This window comes from Polyodon spathula, chromosome 3 (genome assembly GCF_017654505.1).
Source record: "Polyodon spathula isolate WHYD16114869_AA chromosome 3, ASM1765450v1, whole genome shotgun sequence".
In the NCBI taxonomy this organism is placed as follows: domain Eukaryota; kingdom Metazoa; phylum Chordata; class Actinopteri; order Acipenseriformes; family Polyodontidae; genus Polyodon; species Polyodon spathula.
The window spans coordinates 93585002-93604371 of NC_054536.1; the positions used below are offsets into that span (position 1 = coordinate 93585002).

Consider the following 19370-nt stretch of genomic DNA (forward strand, 5'->3'; position numbering starts at 1 on the left):
TGCGGTGTGTGTTCCCGCAAGGGCATGTGGAGGGATGCACAGTACTACTGCGCACGCTGTCCATCTCAGCCAGGCCTCTGTTGGAGGAGTGTTTTGAAAATTGCCACACAGTCCATAAGTAGTGGAAGGACTAACTAAACATTCAAAACAAACCAACTAACTTAACAAAAAACACTTGTTTTTATTTCATACGGCAACCTTACCTCAGGCTCCAGGATTATGGGTCTCAAACAATTGACTGGAGAGGTTATGTTACCTATTTCTAAAATCCTTATTTTGTGAAGATTCAGAAAATATATACTTTAGGGTGTCTCATGCTGTGATGAAGTACTTGGCACATAAAATTGGGGTGGGTAATATACACCATGGGCTGCACAATTTAAAGTGGAAAAGACAGTGGTCTGGTGTCAGCCTAGAGCACATAATTACCACAAAAACAAATACAAAAATGTACACAAAAGTATAAGCAAATCGAGCAGCTTCAAAGTCTCTAAAATCTTACATCAAACAAGGATTTTAGGGACTGAGACTGATGTAGGCATAATACAGTTTATGAAAAAGTTACTTTTAGCATACATAGGTGTGTTTTTTTGGTCACATGACCCAAAATCCACAACGTGTCAGCAATTAAAAGTTTAGATTGTGACAAAAAAAAAATTGTCGCATATGCAACTAAATGCTTGTGTAAACATACATTTTCATTTAGGCGCACCTGTGCCACTTGAAAATTCCTAAAGGTTGACTATAAGAAATAAATGTAATTTTTTATTTTTTTGCTGACAGTATAAAATAACACAGACTATAATTCATAAAATGAACCTTTTAAATGGCCAACATTCAAACACAAATGTCCCTTTATTTGTAAAACTGCTAGAGAAATAGTTATTCCTCACTACTTTATAAAGCGCTTTGTGATGGTGGTCCACTATGAAAGGCTCTATATAAAATAAAGATTGATTGACCGATTCCTTGACAACGTGGACCTGAATCCAGCGAGTTTCCCAGGCTGCTCTATGAAGCTGTTGAATCTGGATGGAATAAGGAGTAGCCCTTCATGAGGATGCCGATCTGGTTCAGCGCCCCCTGCTGGCCTAGTTGTTAGTGAGTGTAGAAGCGGTAGACTCCAGCATTGTGGTTGATTACCAGTTTCAGTTTCGAGGAGGCTGAGGCTATGACCCAGATGCCCTGACACAAGCCTAAAACAAAGACAGCTGCAAACTTGTGGTAATCCTGAAACACAAAACTGAAGATTTAACCACCCAGCTTGGCATGGAAATAAACTAATCAACTGCAGTCCCAGGTCATGCATAGGTGGTGCCGTGCAGCAGTGATGTCATTAATAACATGCAACTGTAATTGTAAAATATATCTGCTTCCAAACCACATATATTTTAGCCTTAGAAACCAGTAAGTAATAAAACAAGAACTGTTAAAAAAAACTTAAGTATTAACCACGGCTGTCTTATTGGTCCCTTCGTCTCCTCTTAAATATAATTTTGTTCTTTGCTTGCATTCTATTTTTGAAATATGTATATTTTTTCAAAAGACAAGTCCATAGATGTGAAGATGCTACTATTTCCTGATAGATCCTCAGCACTATAAAAGTGTGAGGAGTAACTGTAATATTAAAAAAAGTTAATTTAAAAAAAAAATTTAAATATAATATAAATATATATATATATATATATATATATATATATATATATATATATATATATATATTGTGAAATTGGTCACTGACGCATTTTAACTTTGACTATTTAGAAATCATTATTTAAATGACTTGAACTTGTGTACACATGTAAATATTTTGTTGTAAGAAAAAAATATGCTACATATTGAGGAATACCTTCAATGTCCCTATCGGTAAACATCCATAGGCCATATGAGTCTCCACTTCGGTAAACTCCACTGCCAATGACGAAGGCAAGCAGCAGTAATAGGCCCTTCCACAGGTCATCACAAGCACTGCAATAAAACAGCAACATAAAATACATAACCTTGAACTACCTTATCTGTTGGAAAAGCACTCCAATTCCTCATCAGTGCTAATCTGGCACTGTGAACCCAGCCAGAAATAATTCACTTTCAGTCTAGATTTCTCATGTGCAAACCACATTACAACCAAGTAAACTACTTTCACTGGATCCTCGAATTTGAACTTGCTGTCACTTCAAACTACCTTCATATTGAGAAAATAATTTAGTTGTTTTTTTGTTTTTTTTCTGTGACCTTTTCATTAAAACATTCTTATTCAATAAATCTGATAATTTTGCGCAGTGCTCAGTTCTATAGAAATGCCACCCTTTACATTCAAATTTCACCTACATCATTATCTAAACCAGAACAACAATAATCTATTAGTTACCTGCTGTTCTCTGCTTTTATACACCCAAAACAAAGCCAGAATCGGTTAGGGTTGGAGTTCTGTAATTGGACAGACAGAGTATTCCAGCTCTGGCAGCCAAACAAAGTGGGTTAAGTGTAAAATTGACAGTTAATTATAATTAGAATGCAATTAGATAATAATGCCAGTAGGAATAATATAACACAACAGGAATTTGTGAAGTTCAGAGATAAGGCTTAAAGCCTGTCAGCATACTGCAGATGTGTGGGTAAGAGGTGCTTTGTTCTACTAAAGTTTTACACTACTCTATATGTATTCAAATGAAAGATATTTTGGGGGACATTTCGAACTTGCTGCGTAAGGCAGTCCTAAAACGAGGGATTTTAATACCATTATAACTGTGTAAGTCAGTAGGCCAGTGCTACTTTTACATTTACTGGGGTTTGCATTATTATATTATCACCTAGCATGCACACTCTAGAAATACTGTGCTGTGTTCCGCATAGTGGCTACAGAATGTTCTTACTGGACAGCCTGTTTAGTTTGACTCCATGTCTTGGAATTCTAGCACAGGAAAAGCTCCGATATTGTCTCTGCCTTGTTACACAGATTAAGTTGTAGAAGATCTGAACACATTTCACAAATATAGATCAGCTCTTCTTCCCCAGTGCAAACTCGGCTGTATATTGTATCTACAATACTCCAGGGGTGTTCATTAGTACTGTATGTTTGGCACAAAAAAAATCAATCTAGTAATTGTGTAGCAGTGCAAACCAACATGTTTTTATTTCACACATGACGTGCATCTAGTTGGAGAAGAGACACAAGCTCAGTGTGGGCCTTTCACAGGTATGACGCAAGATCGATGAAAGACTTGTGCCATTGAATTACTTCTTCATATTAAAAAAACACATTCATTGAACAATACTGCACAACCCATTAAACAAACAGTCTGACACAGGTAACTGGTTTTGTTTTGCAATAATAATTAGCAAGAGAAAAACAAGTGTTTTTGGTTATTGACTTTGCACATCTTTTTGTGAACAGGCGGCTTTTCAAAAGTAAAGCTTTGTGTGAAAGATCCTCTTTATACAGCTGCCTATTATAAGGATACATTTTTTTTTTTTTTTAAATCAGACTATCGTAATTTGGATTATGAAATACATAGCTCAGTATGGCATGAGAACCACAGCTGTATCTTTCAGACACATGTTCCCTATTTCCTAGAATGAACAGCAGCATCTTTTTCAAATGTTTCAGGATTCAAAGCTTTGCTTGGTGCTAAACACCAAACAAGCCACAGATCAGTCCTTCTAGCAGATACTGCACTTTGACTGTATGAAATGAAAACTGACCGCAGCACACAAACAACAAAACAGGTTACCTTTATATTCTTAACACTGTATGAAATTGCTGTGTACCCCTTCTAAACAAAATATAACTGAATTCAGCCCACCATAAAAGGCTGTAAGAGATTGTGTGTTTCAACGATTAAAAAAAAAAAAAAAACACAAAAACATAACAAATCAAAAAAATACCAACACAAGTAACCCTTTCAAAGCCCCTTAAAAGGAGGTGATGGGACACAGTCAAAAATTATATCCTACAGATTTTAGACATAGTTTAGTCTTGTATTTCAAAACACAATCAACCAGGTAGAATATTTAAAAACAAATTCTTAAAAACAAAAAATAAAAAATCATAAACTCACAATCCAGTGCAATTAAAATCTGCAAGTAGGTTTAGGAACAAACTTTGTCTCAGTTCATTTTTCACCTTCATCGCCCAAAAGTCTGCAAGAAATCCCAACTTCACAAAAATCTATGGAAATATCTGTGGCAGAACATGTGTCGAATGCATTACCCACCAACTCTATCCACACTGCTCCTTTTAAATGACCCTGCAATGCACCCTAATGATTTAGGGGTTTGTGTGTTATTAATACAGCTGGCCATCTCTGTTGACAATTGTTCTTTCTGTATCATGTTGAAAACGAATTCTGCAATAACGAATGTGCTCAGTTTTCCTGTCGTCCTCACAGATCCTCTGTATTCACAGACACACAGAGTCTCATGCCCACAGGTATATGATCTGTCAGTCCAGCAAGCTGAGTGATAAAAGTGAATTCCTCAATTTCCTGTCAAATAAATACATAAATTCTTTAAATTAGTAAGCATAGTGTTTAACCCTTACAACATAAAAGTAATAACATTGTTTATAGGCATACCTATGTCTGGTTTATTGGGGTTATCTTTTCTAGATCTGCTGTTTTGAAAGTCCAGTTAAAGTACAGTGGTGCAGTGTGTCATGGTTTGAACACAGGACTAACAGACTATGGATGTCACCACTTAGTGACAAGATACTTCACCTGGCCCACCTATAACATTGGAAGATGCAGGAGTCACGCTGTGAATTGTGTGCAGCTGACACAAATTGTACATTTTCATGTATACAGTGCATGCAGGGAAGGTGACTCACGGTTTTGCAATTCTGGGAGAGAATTGACTCTCTGTACAGCACGTAGGGAAGGTGACTCATGGTTTTGCAGTTCTGGGAGAGGGTTGACTCTCTGTACAGCATGTAGGGAAGGTGACTCACGGTTTTACAGTTCTGGGAGAGGGTTGACTCTCTGTACAGCACGTAGGGAAGGTGACTCACGGTTTTGCAGTTCTGGGAGAGGGTTGACTCTCTGTACAGCATGTAGGGAAGGTGACTCACGGTTTTGCAGTTCTGGGAGAGGGTTGACTCTCTGTACAGCATGTAGTCGATGCGTCTCCCCGCCCAGGGGGCTCCAGGCTCTTGGTAGTCACAGGAACAGTTGTCTAAGCCAACGGGAGGAGCGATGAACCTCCTCCGCACAGCTTCATTTGACAAACTCCTAATTATTGCAACAAAGAAAAAACAGAATCAACAGCTCAGGAACATGGCAAAGGAGCAGGAGCACACACAGAGAGTGCTGGGAGTTCCATGATGAAGAACCAAGAGTCAAGGGAATCCTGCAATAAACAATGAACATTCGCTCATGAACATGTTGTAAGCAGAGTTGGGTCAACTCCAATTCCTTTTCAAAGTCAATTCAAATTCCCATTCCAATTTATTCAAAGGAATCCCCTTGAAGGTCTTGGAATGGGAATTGGAATTTAAAAATGAACTGGAAATGGAGCTGAAAAAAAAGGAATTGACCCACCCTTGGATGTAAGCAGAGTTCTAACACTGTAATCCTCTCTCAGCCTGTAGTAACAAGGAGATGGAACACTACAGGCACTGGTTTCATTTTTCATGAAGTTTCAAGCTGATACAATGACACTTCCTGAAATTCAGGATGTTTACTGCAGGGATACAGTATGTGAACAATTAACAGAAGGGCAATCTCTAAGTAGCCATTCAAATGCTCTTCCCTAAGCACAGTATAGCAGTGCTTTACAGTGCATATAGATCATAGTTACAGCAACAGGGGTGTGGGGTGTCTGTCCCTCAGAATAAATGGCAACCAGGGAACGAAACCACACTTCACAACTGTCTGCTTTGTTTAATATCATAACATGTCAAAAAAAATGAAACTGATCTTGAAATGATCCTTCAACAGTTAAGTTTTTTGTGAAACACAATATCATTAGAATCCAAATAAAAAATAAATGTGATATAAAACTCCCAATTTATTTGCACAGCTACAGCACTCAATTCCAGTGTGTAATAATAGATTGGTGCATTGTAAACCTGGTGCACGAAAACAATGCTCCGATTCTACTTTGTATTTTCTTCTACTGTATGAGCAGATGTTAAAGGACAGTCTAGTGGTCTACCACAATACAAATGCATTGCACACACTGATCTACTGTATGAGCAGATCATGCAGAATGAGACCCAGTGAGTTTGCGGAACACACTGAAAATATGAAGCCAGCATCTCAAACCAGTTCATGAAATATGTTAAGCTTTAGAAGTGCAGCAATGTTTACAATAGCACAACCCTTCCCCTATAATGATGCTTCAGTCATCAGCCCCATGATGCATTTCCACAAAGGTGTGCGATACAGACTGCATTTCATTCTTTACCTCTGCAGGCTTTCCGAGGTCAAAACTTCTTCATCATACATTGTAGGCTGCTCCAATAGAGTTCCTGTCAAAACAAGGTTAATAATATTATTCCTGCAGCAAAAGGAATCACTCTGAAGTGAAAATACCAGACTGAGGTGCCTCTCTTGCTCATATTCCAATTATTAGACAATCATTTTTTAACTCACTCCCCATGAAATCAATAGACTTATTTTGCAATTTTATTGCATTTCGTAACAGCGGTCTGAAAACCTCTGCTTTTTTTCTTCTATTATTTGAATGTAATTAATATAACAGGAATTCCACAGCTTGTCAATGTCCTACTAGCTAAGTAAAGAAACAAAACATAAATACACTGAAGTATAGTCTGTTTGTTGGCTTGTGCTTTCCTGTTCAGAAACTAACTGTTTAGAATCCTAATGCCTGCCTCTAACCAGACCAGGAGGTCTCTGAACTGGTAAGCATGATTCACAGTGACAGCCTCACTCTAACCAGACCAGCTCTCTGAACTGGTAAGCAGATCTCTGAACAGGTAAGATCTCTGAACTGGTAAGCATGATTCACAGTGACAGCCTCACTCTAACCAGACCAGATCTCTGAACTGGTAAGCATGATACACAGTGAGAGCCTCACTCTAACCAGACCAGAAGATCTCTGAACTGGTAAGCATGATACACAGCATCACTCTAATTAATCTGTTAGGGTGAACATGGTTTATAGAGAACATAGGGTATTTTGTTTTTTAAACTAGTTGTGAAAAGGCTGAAGCCTGTGTTGTTTCACAGCTGTTTTACAGAATGTGTTTGTTCATATTATTCTTTGTGTATATCCAGAACTACAAAGCATTCAATGGTGGTATCTGTAATACTTAAATGTTTCAGCTACAGGGAAGTTTACTTACAATATCAGTAAATGGGTGACTAAAAAGAATGATTTCTGGACAGCCTTGCAGAGATTCAGAGTTGCTCGGTGGTCGATTTAAAACTAAAACCCGTTTCGCCTGTTATTTCATCAGCTTTCTAATAAACAAGGCTCTGTCTAACAGCAGCATCTAAATGCCATACTGTAGAGCAGTGTTGCTCAACCCTGGTCCTGAGGGTTGAGCTGCTGGTCTTCATTCCAACCCACTTCTCAGTTACCTAACTAGACCTTTATCTGGGCCTCCCGAGTAGCGCATCCAGTAAAGGCGCTCCGCATGAAGTGCAGGATGCGCCCTATAGTCTGGAGATCATGATCGAATCCAGGTCATTGCCAACAGTGACCGGGGGTTGCCAGGGGGTGCATAATTGACCGAGCGCTGCCTGGCTAGGGAGGGTTTAGGTCGGGCGCCTGCGGTTCTGCAGTGGAGCCATCAGATCTGTGTTGTTCTCCGGCACTATAGCTCTGGTGGCCTCGCTGTGGATCTGCAGTGCAAAAAATTGGCAGGAGCACGTTTCGGAGAACGCGTGTTCCAGCCTCAGTTTCCCGAGTCGCCAGGCTGCAGAGGTGAACCGGGACAAATAACAATTAGGCATTCCAAATTGGGGGAAAAAACTTGAGTTAAAAAAATTAATAAAAAATAGACCCTTAACTGAACTGATAATTTGCTTAATTAGACCTTTTTAATTGTTTTCTGTTCATAAACGGTTGCAGAGTTCAAGTTATGCAACTGTTTAAATGTTTTAAAAAGGTCTAATTGAACTAATCAGTTAAATTGCCTAGTTAAGTGATTGAGAGCTCAGTTAGAATGAAAACCAGCAGAAACAGTGGGTCCCCAGGACCAGGGTTGAGAACCATTGCTGTATAGTGGGATTGGGATATTTCTTATTAAAAGAATCCTTACAGTACTTACACCTGGCCACTGGATGTCACTGTTGCTTCATGTAATACACATTGTACAGTATTTACCTTGTATTTACATAGGAATACTGAAATTGCAGAGGTTACATAGGGGGCAAACTGATCAATTGCTTCTCTGCAAGGAAGTGCACTTTCCTTCCCTTCCCCCACTACCCTTAAGGGAAGTTAGCAATGTGAAGTTTGAGGGAAGCGAGGAGGGGGAAGTTAGTGATTGACTTGCACCCTTGTCATCCAATACCCAGAATGCCTTTGAGATCAGCGGTGATAGGCAGACCAGCAGCTAACCTGTGACCCAGGGCTTGTCCTGGCCTGGCCCAACTCGACACGGATCTCGATAGTCATCAAAGATCTTGTGCTTCTGCTCTTGGGAGTCATCTGTTAAGAGGAAACAAACAGAACCGATCATGTTACCGACAGGGTTCACATATCCTCTTCATCAAGCGGGGCTCAAATTTACTTTGCATGTTTGTTGGATACATGATAGGTGGGTCGCACTTTTCCTGTACATTATTACACAAGCACTCACCTCAAAACTGGGAACACAGACTACTCCTCATTGAATTATAACAGAATCTGACTTACTCAGAACACAAACTGCAGATTATGCTTTTAAACAAACAGGATGCATCTAACAGCCTTCAAACAGACTGACTACCTGAGAATAAACATTATTATACACAAGAGTAAAATCAGACTAACCAACAAAACGTCTCAAGGTGATGAAGATCATAGAGCAATCAGTTTGTGTAACCCTCATAAATATGCCTGTTGAAACCATTACAGACTGTCCTCCAAAAAACTCTGACATTCTTCCAAGCAAAAGACAGGCATCGCTCATCTGTTGTTCCCTACATTCTCTTGTGCCCTTTGTAATAAAACAGCTTGGCACTGTCAATAAAGACGAGACAGACACTGCAACGGCCCAGCCTTTCAGTTAATAGAATTATCCTACCAAAGCTGTTGCTGCACAGACAGCTACACTGTCAGACTATCTTGCTACAATATTGCAGACTGATAACATGTTTTTACAACATAGCATTTTTAATCTTACTTTACCTAGTTTACACAAAAAGCATTTTCTTTTTATACAATTTCTGTTATTACATTTTTTATTACATTTTTTAATGTAATTGAGGTGCTGCTAAAGGGTTCAAATTATATTAAGAGCAAAAACAGAATATGCTTGCATAAGGTAAACTGCCAGGTACAGGTGGTCACAAGATATCCTGAGAAGAAAAAAATAATGAAACATTAAAGTGCTTTGGGATTCTTGTGATTAAGGCACTATAGAAAGGGGGTTTGTATTGCATTGTACTGTACTGTACCTACATAGTCAGTGGTGTAGTGCTATACTTAGAAGTGAGGGGTCACTATTATCTACCACCCACAACCAAACCCTGCTATGCCACTGGCTGTCCCCGTTTCCCTATACACTCTACACAACCGCAGCGTAACGCTCTACACAACCGCAGCCTAACGCTACAGAACCGCAGCGTAACGCTCTACACAACCACAGCGTAACGCTCTACACAACCGCTGTGTAACGCTACAGAACCGCAGCGTAACGCTCTACACAACCGCAGTGTAACGCTACAGAACCGCAGCGTAACGCTCTACACAACCGCAGCGTAACGCTACAGAACCGCAGCGTAACGCTCTACACAACCGCAGCGTAACGCTCTACAGAACCGCAGTGTAACGCTCTACACAACCGCAGCCTAACGCTACAGAACGCAGCGTAACGCTCTACACAACCGCAGCCTAACGCTACAGAACCGCAGCGTAACGCTCTACACAACCGCAGCGTAACGCTCTACAGAACCGCAGCGTATCGCTCTACACAACCGCAGCGTAACGCTCTACACAACCGCAGCGTAACGCTACAGAACCGCAGCGTAACTCTCTACACAACCGCAGCGTATCGCTCTACAGAACCGCAGCGTATCGCTCTACAGAACCGCAGCGTAACGCTCTACACAACCGCAGCGTAACGCTCTACAGAACCGCAGCGTAACGCTCTACACAACCGCAGCCTAACGCTACAGAACCGCAGCGTATCGCTCTACAGAACCGCAGCGTATCGCTCTACAGAACCGCAGCGTAACGCTCTACAGAACCGCAGCGTAACGCTCTACACAACCGCAGCGTAACGCTCTACACAACCGCAGCGTAACGCTACAGAACCGCAGCGTAACGCTCTACAGAACCGCAGCGTATCGCTCTACAGAACCGCAGCGTAACGCTCTACAGAACCGCAGCGTAACGCTCTACAGAACCGCAGCGTAACGCTCTACACAACCGCAGCGTAACGCTCTACAGAACCGCAGCGTAACGCTCTACACAACCGCAGCGTAACTCTCTACACAACCGCAGCGTAATGCTCTACAGAACCGCAGCGTATCGCTCTACAGAACCGCAGCGTAACGCTCTACAGAACCGCAGCGTAACGCTCTACAGAACCGCAGCGTAACGCTCTACAGAACCGCAGCGTAACGCTCTACACAACCGCAGCGTAACGCTCTACAGAACCGCAGCGTAACGCTCTACACAACCGCAGCGTAACGCTCTACAGAACCGCAGCGTAACGCTCTACAGAACCGCAGCGTAACGCTCTACACAACCGCAGCGCTCTACAGAACCGCAGCGTATCGCTCTACAGAACCGCAGCGTAACGCTCTACAGAACCGCAGCGTAACGCTCTACAGAACCGCAGCGTAACGCTCTACACAACCGCAGCGTAACGCTCTACACAACCGCAGCGTATCGCTCTACAGAACCGCAGCGTAACGCTCTACACAACCGCAGCGTAATGCTCTACAGAACCGCAGCGTAACGCTCTACACAACCGCAGCGTAACGCTCTACAGAACCGCAGCGTAACGCTCTACAGAACCGCAGCGTAACGCTCTACACAACCGCAGCGTAACGCTCTACAGAACCGCAGCGTAACGCTCTACACAACCGCAGCGTAACGCTCTACAGAACCGCAGCGTAACGCTCTACACAACCGCAGCGTAACGCTCTACACAACCGCAGCGTAACGCTCTACAGAACCGCAGCGTAACGCTCTACACAACCGCAGCGTAACGCTCTACACAACCGCAGCGTAACGCTCTACAGAACCGCAGCGTAACGCTCTACACAACCGCAGCGTAACGCTCTACACAACCGCAGCGTAACGCTCTACAGAACCGCAGCGTAACGCTCTACAGAACCGCAGCGTAACGCTCTACACAGAACCGCAGCGTAACGCTCTACACAACCGCAGCGTAACGCTCTACAGAACCGCAGCGTAACGCTCTACAGAACCGCAGCGTAACGCTCTACAGAACCGCAGCGTAACGCTCTACACAACCGCAGCGTAACGCTCTACAGAACCGCAGCGTATCGCTCTACAGAACCGCAGCGTAACGCTCTACAGAACCGCAGCGTAACGCTCTACACAACCGCAGCCTAACGCTCTACAGAACCGCAGCGTAACGCTCTACACAACCGCAGCGTAACGCTCTACAGAACCGCAGCGTAACGCTCTACAGAACCGCAGCGTAACGCTCTACAGAACCGCAGCGTATCGCTCTACAGAACCGCAGCGTAACGCTCTACACAACCGCAGCGTAACGCTCTACAGAACCGCAGCGTAACGCTCTACAGAACCGCAGCGCTCTACAGAACCGCAGCGTAACTCTCTACACAACCGCAGCGTATGCTCTACAGAACCGCAGCGTATCGCTCTACAGAACCGCAGCGTAACGCTCTACAGAACCGCAGCGCGCTCTACAGAACCGCAGCGTAACGCTCTACAGAACCGCAGCGTAACGCTCTACACAACCGCAGCGTAACGCTCTACAGAACCGCAGCGTATCGCTCTACAGAACCGCAGCGCGTAGCGTAACGCTCTACACAACCGCAGCGTAACGCTCTACAGAACCGCAGCGTAACGCTCTACAGAACCGCAGCGTAACGCTCTACACAACCGCAGCGTAACGCTCTACAGAACCGCAGCGTATCGCTCTACAGAACCGCAGCGTAACGCTCTACACAACCGCAGCGTAACGCTCTACACAACCGCAGCGTAACGCTCTACAGAACCGCAGCGTAACGCTCTACACAACCGCAGCGTAACGCTCTACAGAACCGCAGCGTAACGCTCTACAGAACCGCAGCGTAACTCTCTACACAACCGCAGCGTAACGCTCTACACAACCGCAGCGTAACGCTCTACACAACCGCAGCGTAACGCTCTACACAACCGCAGCGTAACTACAGAACCGCAGCGTAACGCTCTACAGAACCGCAGCGTAACGCTCTACACAACCGCAGCGTAACGCTCTACACAACCGCAGCGTAACGCTCTACACAACCGCAGCGTAACGCTCTACAGAACCGCAGCGTATCGCTCTACACAACCGCAGCGTAACGCTCTACACAACCGCAGCGTAACGCTCTACACAACCGCAGCGTAACGCTCTACACAACCGCAGCGTAACGCTCTACAGAACCGCAGCGTAACGCTCTACACAACCGCAGCGTAACGCTCTACACAACCGCAGCGTAGCGCTCTACAGAACCGCAGCGTATCGCTCTACAGAACCGCAGCGTATCGCTCTACAGAACCGCAGCGTAACGCTCTACACAACCGCAGCGTAACGCTCTACACAACCGCAGCGTATCGCTCTACACAACCGCAGCGTAACGCTCTACACAACCGCAGCCTAACGCTACAGAACCGCAGCGTAACGCTCTACACAACCGCAGCGTAACGCTCTACACAACCGCAGCGTAACGCTCTACACAACCGCAGCGTAACGCTCTACACAACCGCACGTAACGCTCTACACAACCGCAGCGTATCGCTCTACACAACCGCAGCGTATCGCTCTACACAACCGCAGCGTATCACTCTACCGTAGTTACCGTAATTGAAAGGGTTAACAAGCGTACCAATTCATTACAAATTCAGACAATCAGGTAAGGTATTACAGTAAAGCAATAGTGCAAGGCACTAGACTTACAGTTAGTTAGTTTCACACACTGATACACACATGATTAAAACACTGTCATTATTATTATCAATCCTATGCGTAACACTCCCCCCTCTGGTATATTGAATGGTTTGGTCCAGGATCAGCTCGTGTCCTGTTCTATTGCAGCCGCTTGAACGCGAACGAGACCGAGGAGGTCCTGAAACAGAAGTGAATCCATTTTATTTTTTAAATACACAGTTGTGTGAGGCCCCAGGTACCTTTTATCTGTTTGTTGCGATTGAGTTTTGTCTTTTAGATAAATGTTTAGCTTATTTTATCTATTGATTTGTGATATATGGGTCTAAAAATAAGACCTGGTCCAATTATTACATCTAATTGTAAAACGCTGACACCTCAGCACAGCGCTGATACAGTACGTTAGCGGGGCTCTCCCTGTCCAACGGCAGCACTACACCCCTGCATACAGTATTTGCAACCTACAATGAACTCACCAGGGGAGCAGTTGTCGAAATTGAAGTCCCCACAGAGTGTATCAAACACTACAATCTCATCATCTTTCTTTGTGAGTGCCTGGAAATCACTGATCCACTGGCTCACCAGAGTCAGCTGTGCACAGCGGATTTCTGCATCAGCTAGGAGAGAAAGCACAACACTTAGCTCAAGAATATAACGAAGAGGTGGTGGTGGAGATCAAGGACAGCATTTACCTTCAGGAGCATGAAGATGCGTGCAGTTAAAATATCCCACAATATTCTTCTGGGGATTTCTACCAACTTGGACCTGAAACACATACAAAAGCAGTCACTTACAGGCCTAATTTGAGATAAAATGATAAGTCACATCCCCACTGGAAAGACACTTACAATTTTGCCGAAAGCATTCTAAACATTTCAACAGAATCTAAATAAGCATACCATATACCATTAAGAATCAGCATTCCATCTGTTTTGTATGTAGACTGAATGACTTCCAATATTTTTGTAAGTGTTGGGGGCTGCCTCTAATCAAGTTGAGAGTGTACTTTCTCTTGCTCTCTTCACTCGCAGGCCTGACACAGAAAAACACTCTACACTTGTTACCTGCTCTTAATCACACTCTTCCGATATATAGTTAAAGCCTACAGCCGGGACATTTTCCCACATTTCCGATAACCTATCCAAAGGTAGCACTAGCAGACTGACAGCTCCATGTTACATTGCTCGATTGCTTACATGTTACACACCCGTTCGTAACTATCTTCTTCATCCTCGGGCGCCAAGCCCGTTCACGCTTTTAAAAAACAGTTTTTAAAGACACACTTTTACGTTCAGGCAATTTTATCATGACTCAGTTTTTGATTTGTGTAATTTCTTTTTATATTATGTATACTCTTAATATGCTGTATGTATATATGGTTCTCTGTGTTTTTTGTGGTTCTACAACGCTTAGAGATGCGTGCATTTAGGCGCTTTATAAAATAGATTATCATTATTACTATTATTACTATAGTGTAATCTGGAAACCACCCAAGTGTGCTGGGCCTTTGAGAAAGAAGGCTCATTTGCCACAATGAAGAGGAGGACATTAGGAGTCCTTACCTTGACACAAAGCAATCCTTTAGCAGCCAAAGCATCCTCCCCCCTCCCATTGGGGTAGCAGTGGAAGGAGGCGTCCAGGACAGGGTAGCGGCTGGCAAAGAAGAGGCCGCTGTTGAAGAACTTAAAGCTGGAGCAGCAGCCGTGGAAGGCATAGATACCCACGTCATAGAGCATGTGGCTGAAGATGGGGCTCAGGATGTCTTTCAACTTCTGGGCTGCTCTCTTGTCGAAAACCTCCTGGAGACAGACAAAGTCTGTGTTGGCAGGGAACAATGGAGAGATCTCCCAGGGGATATCTTTATGAGATTTCCAACCATCCTTGCACCTGTTGGAATTCTGGTTGAAATTGGTGCCGTTCATCACTTCTGCTGCGTCAGGAGAAACGTCCGGCTTGCCAGCATTCTGCTTTGTTCCACCAATGATGTCGGCAACGTTGGTGCTAGAACCCCCCTCCCCTCCCCCACTTTCGCAGACGACCTCCTCCAAGGGCAGGCTGGAATCAAATTCCAAGCAAGGCCTGCTGGGGAGCTGGGAGTCTATGGACCCATAATAAGGAGAGGGTGGGAGGAGGTTGTCCCGGCTGCAATGGCTCATTGTGTCGCTGCTGGGCGAGACCACGCAACTCTTAATCCGGGGCCTGTTGACACTCTGAATGATAGTCTGACCAATCTGTTTGGACCTCGCCTGGCTGTGGCCCAGGTTATTAAACCGGGCTAAGCTATCAGGAAGAAGGCAGAGGTTGGCTGTCACAAAGCTGAAGCTTTCCTTCGCCTCTGCCAGATTCTTTACAGCCCCCTCCTCCGGATTTGTAGTTGTCCGCTGGAAGTAGATGAAGGGCCTGCGTGCCAACTGCAGGGGCACCCACATGAGGAAGCCAATCAGGGCTACAGGAGCCGTGAGCACGAAGAGAGCCAGGAAGACGAGGAAACCAAAGAACACTCGGAGTGGACCGAGATAGCACGCCTCCTCATGTTGCTGCTTCTTCTCCAGAGTGGTGGGGAGGCAGACTGCGATCATCCGGTCCATAAACCAGAAGCAGGGGAAAATGAGCCACCAGGAGAGGCTGTGCAGGCCAGCGATGAACCCGTTGGCAAAGGGAGATTCACGCAGAGCCATGAGCACTTCTGAGGAAGCAAAGGAGAGTAGCAGAAAAAGGGCTTGTGTTTTTATTGAGTTGTCGGGCTTCTTGTTTCAAGGTTGGCTTACAGTTGTTACATAGTGTTCTACTGGTTTCTCATATCTGAAAAAACAAAAGTGTAAGAGAAACTTATAAAAGTCCTGTAACCAAGTTCTAAAATAAAAATTGTACTATGTTTATATAATACAAATTAATTTGTATATAGCGCCCTTCACACCATGGCATCCCAGAGCAATGTACAAAGTTAAAAACAAGAGAGCTCATACGTACAATACACTCCAGAAGCAACCAATTATACCAGAGAATGTGTGATTCATTTTAAGAAAAACCTTGTTTTTATATATATATATATATATATATATATAAAGGGTATTAAAACAGCCACATTGAAGATTAGAAACACTTGTCGGTGATGCGTTTTTAATGGATTTAGTGAAAGGCTTCTGAACACCATGTTTAAAAATATGAATCTGTTTAAAGTGATCTGGATCGTGTACCTTCACACAATTCAATTGTGTGTGTGTATTAAACGGCTATGTAGGCTCCACCATCTGGTGTGTAGTTGATCAGTAATCATCATGAATAAGGGGAGGGGGGTTCTCAGCTAGATTCCCATTGCCTACAGAATGCAAGGCCACCCATACGTGAATGGGTGGTCTGAGCAGCAAAGGGCAATGAGGCTGCCACAGAAAGAAATGACCACGAATCCCTGGTCTGCCATCTGCAAGACTTTCCAAGGCTGACAAAGAAGGCTCCAGTCCCAGCAGGTCAGCTGATAGGCTGGCCCAAGTACCGTGCACCAGCGCTCTTATCTACTAGGGTCTGCAACAGGCTGAAGAGGCTGGGAGCAGAGTTAGCTGCATACTGCTATAGTTATCTACTAGGGTCTGCAACAGACTGAAGAGGCTGGGAGCAGAGTTAGCTGCATACTGCTATAGTTATCTACTAGGGTCTGCAACAGACTGAAGAGGCTGGGAGCAGAGTTAGCTGCATACTGCTATAGTTATCTACTAGGGTCTGCAACAGACTGAAGAGGCTGGGAGCAGAGTTAGCTGCATACTGCTATAGTTATCTACTAGGGTCTGCAACAGACTGAAGAGGCTGGGAGCAGAGTTAGCTGCATACTGCTATAGTTATCTACTAGGGTCTGCAACAGACTGAAGAGGCTGGGAGCAGAGTTAGCTGCATACTGCTATAGTTATCTACTAGGGTCTGCAACAGACTGAAGAGGCTGGGAGTTAGCTGCATACTGCTATAGTTATCTACTAGGGTCTGCAACAGGCTGAAGAGGCTGGGAGTTAGCTGCTACTGCTATAGTTATCTACTAGGGTCTGCAACAGGCTGAAGAGGCTGGGAGTTAGCTGCTACTGCTATAGTTATCTACTAGGGTCTGCAACAGGCTGAAGAGGCTGGGAGTTAGCTGCATACTGATACAGTAATACAATAAAGTGCAGTTTGTAAAATAGCTAGGCTGTCTGACCATTTATCAGTATATGCAGCAGAAACAGTAGCTATTTTATTTGCGATAATTAAAATAGCGAAATTAAATCCTAAGAAAGCAGTCACATTTACAGACACATTAAGTGTGCTTAATGCTTTAAAAGGAGCTTGTGGTAATAGGAAGGAGATCCCTTTTTAGATAATTCAGAGCACAACGGTTGTACAATAAAGTTAAGTTAACATGGATTCCTAGGCATGCTGGTATACTGGGCAATGCAATGGTACATCTAGCAGCAAAACATTGGTTAAAAAGGGAGGAGATTGATGTGGTGATTCCTATGGGATCTCAGGACATGGGAGTCTTTGTAAAACAAGCTAATAAAAGAATTGCAGGAGAGATGTGTACAAGGAAGGTTTCATTATAATATTCAGAACAAGGTTAATAATAGCAGGATAAATAAGGAATTGGGCAGGAAAGACCTCTGGATAGGCTAAGGATTGGACATACTACTCTTTATAGTCATTTATTTAGACAAGATAAATATATCAATGGTTTATGTCAGAAGTGTACAATTCCACAAGTGGAGCATTACGTGATAAAGTGTGAGAAATTTGAAGAACAAAGAAAGAGCTTGAAGAGGATGTTGGCAGCTTGTTGGGAAAAGGGAAAGAGGAAGGAAGGCGAGAAAAAAATAATAACTGAACATACTAACTAGGGAAACAAGAAAAGCAGGAATTTATAGACGAGTTAAGACAACAAGGAAAATGCGACTAATGACTACAGACAGAGGGCGCTAATCATCTAAATGTGTAGATGGAAAGCGCTCCTAAACATAACAAATATCAATAATAATAATAATAATAATAATAATAATAATAATAATAATAATAATAATAATTATAACTGCAGTTATGATAGCGGCGCAGCAACGAGAGTACAGACCACGCTGTGTTCGACAAGCTAGTTAAAAAAATAAATACATACATGTACACAGCAGGCTAACGTGGTATGGTGATCATTCGAAGTAGGTCAATTATATGTATCACGTCTCTGTGCTATCCTTTGGTGTCCGAAAACAATACCTGTCGTTAATATATGTATTGAATTATATAACCAGAAGGCTGTATTTCTCGTTTTAACGTATCAAATTAAGGTTGCGTCGTTACAAAACAAAGTCCAAGCATTGAAATAACTTTGAATGTAGCCCTCGATATCGGGAATTAGACTTCCTTATAAATTGCGTTTCTTTTGTCAGGAGTTATGTACGTAATATGACTAAAACACATTTTAAAAATATTGTAACGTACCGGCAGCCAGCGCTACAGTAAAACGAACAGAATCAATCTTTCGCTCACCTGAGACAGACAGCCGATTCTTCTTACCTGGGAAACAGAAAAAAAGTAGGTCAAAGTTCAGCCTTTAGGGGAGGGTGATGGGGACGGGGGGGGGGGGGGGACAACACCGAGTTATTTATTTATTTATTTATTTTTCTGAGCCTATTTTAATGACTTGACGTAAAACATATATAGAGGTGCCATCTCCACGATCAGAAAAAGAAAACGAAGCAATGTAGTATTCGTGGACTGTCAATCACATCTGACAGATTATTTATGTGGAGGCGGGACGCAGCAAGCGCTCCGGCTAGCTATAGGTTAGTGATTGCTTTGCTGGGAGATGTGATCCTTGGCTTAATTTCGTGCAACTTGGCGAAACTGTTCCACCTTCCTGCCATGGAACGTTGTGCAGTCCAACAGTCCGGGCTGCACACGCTGAATCATGATGGAGCCCCGCAGGTACAGCTATGGACAAAAGTTTTGCACCACCTACATTTTCTTTTTGTTGGATTGAGACAATTAAAAAACATAATCATAATTTTCTTTGATTACATGTTAAATAAAACATCTAAATGATGTTAATCTATCTATCTATCTATCTATCTATCTATCTATCTATCTATCTATATATATATATATATATATATATATATAT

General features: G+C 43.2%; 1 protein-coding gene across 6 annotated transcripts; it reads right to left on the minus strand.

The window, feature by feature from the left end:
- Positions 1–1896: 1896 nt before the first annotated feature.
- Positions 1897–18937, minus strand: smpd5 (sphingomyelin phosphodiesterase 5). 6 transcript variants are annotated; one of them, XM_041246458.1, is made up of 8 exons: positions 18737–18937; positions 14803–16042; positions 13933–14005; positions 13717–13857; positions 8527–8616; positions 6403–6466; positions 5066–5225; positions 1897–4484 (listed from the first exon to the last, which is right to left on the minus strand). In XM_041246458.1, exons 2-8 carry the CDS (start codon positions 15916–15918, stop codon positions 4383–4385), a joined length of 1746 nt encoding a protein of 581 aa, XP_041102392.1. In that variant the 5' UTR covers positions 15919–16042; positions 18737–18937; the 3' UTR covers positions 1897–4382. The 6 variants fall into 6 exon arrangements, with proteins under 6 accessions (XP_041102392.1, XP_041102391.1, XP_041102390.1 ...); XM_041246457.1 differs by having other exon boundaries at positions 4886–5225; XM_041246456.1 differs by lacking the exon at positions 1897–4484 and having other exon boundaries at positions 4491–5225; positions 14803–15926.
- Positions 18938–19370: the final 433 nt, after the last annotated feature.

Coding starts and splice junctions, on each gene's coding strand:
- smpd5 (XM_041246456.1), bottom strand. CDS start 15,918: ATGGCTCTGCGTGAATCTCCCTTTGCCAACGGGTTCATCGCTGGCCTG. Junction 14,006..14,802: donor AAGGATTGCTTTGTGTCAAG/GTAAGGACTCCT, acceptor TATGTGTTTCAG/GTCCAAGTTGGTAGAAATCC. Junction 8,617..13,716: donor TTTCGACAACTGCTCCCCTG/GTGAGTTCATTG, acceptor TCCTCTTAACAG/ATGACTCCCAAGAGCAGAAG.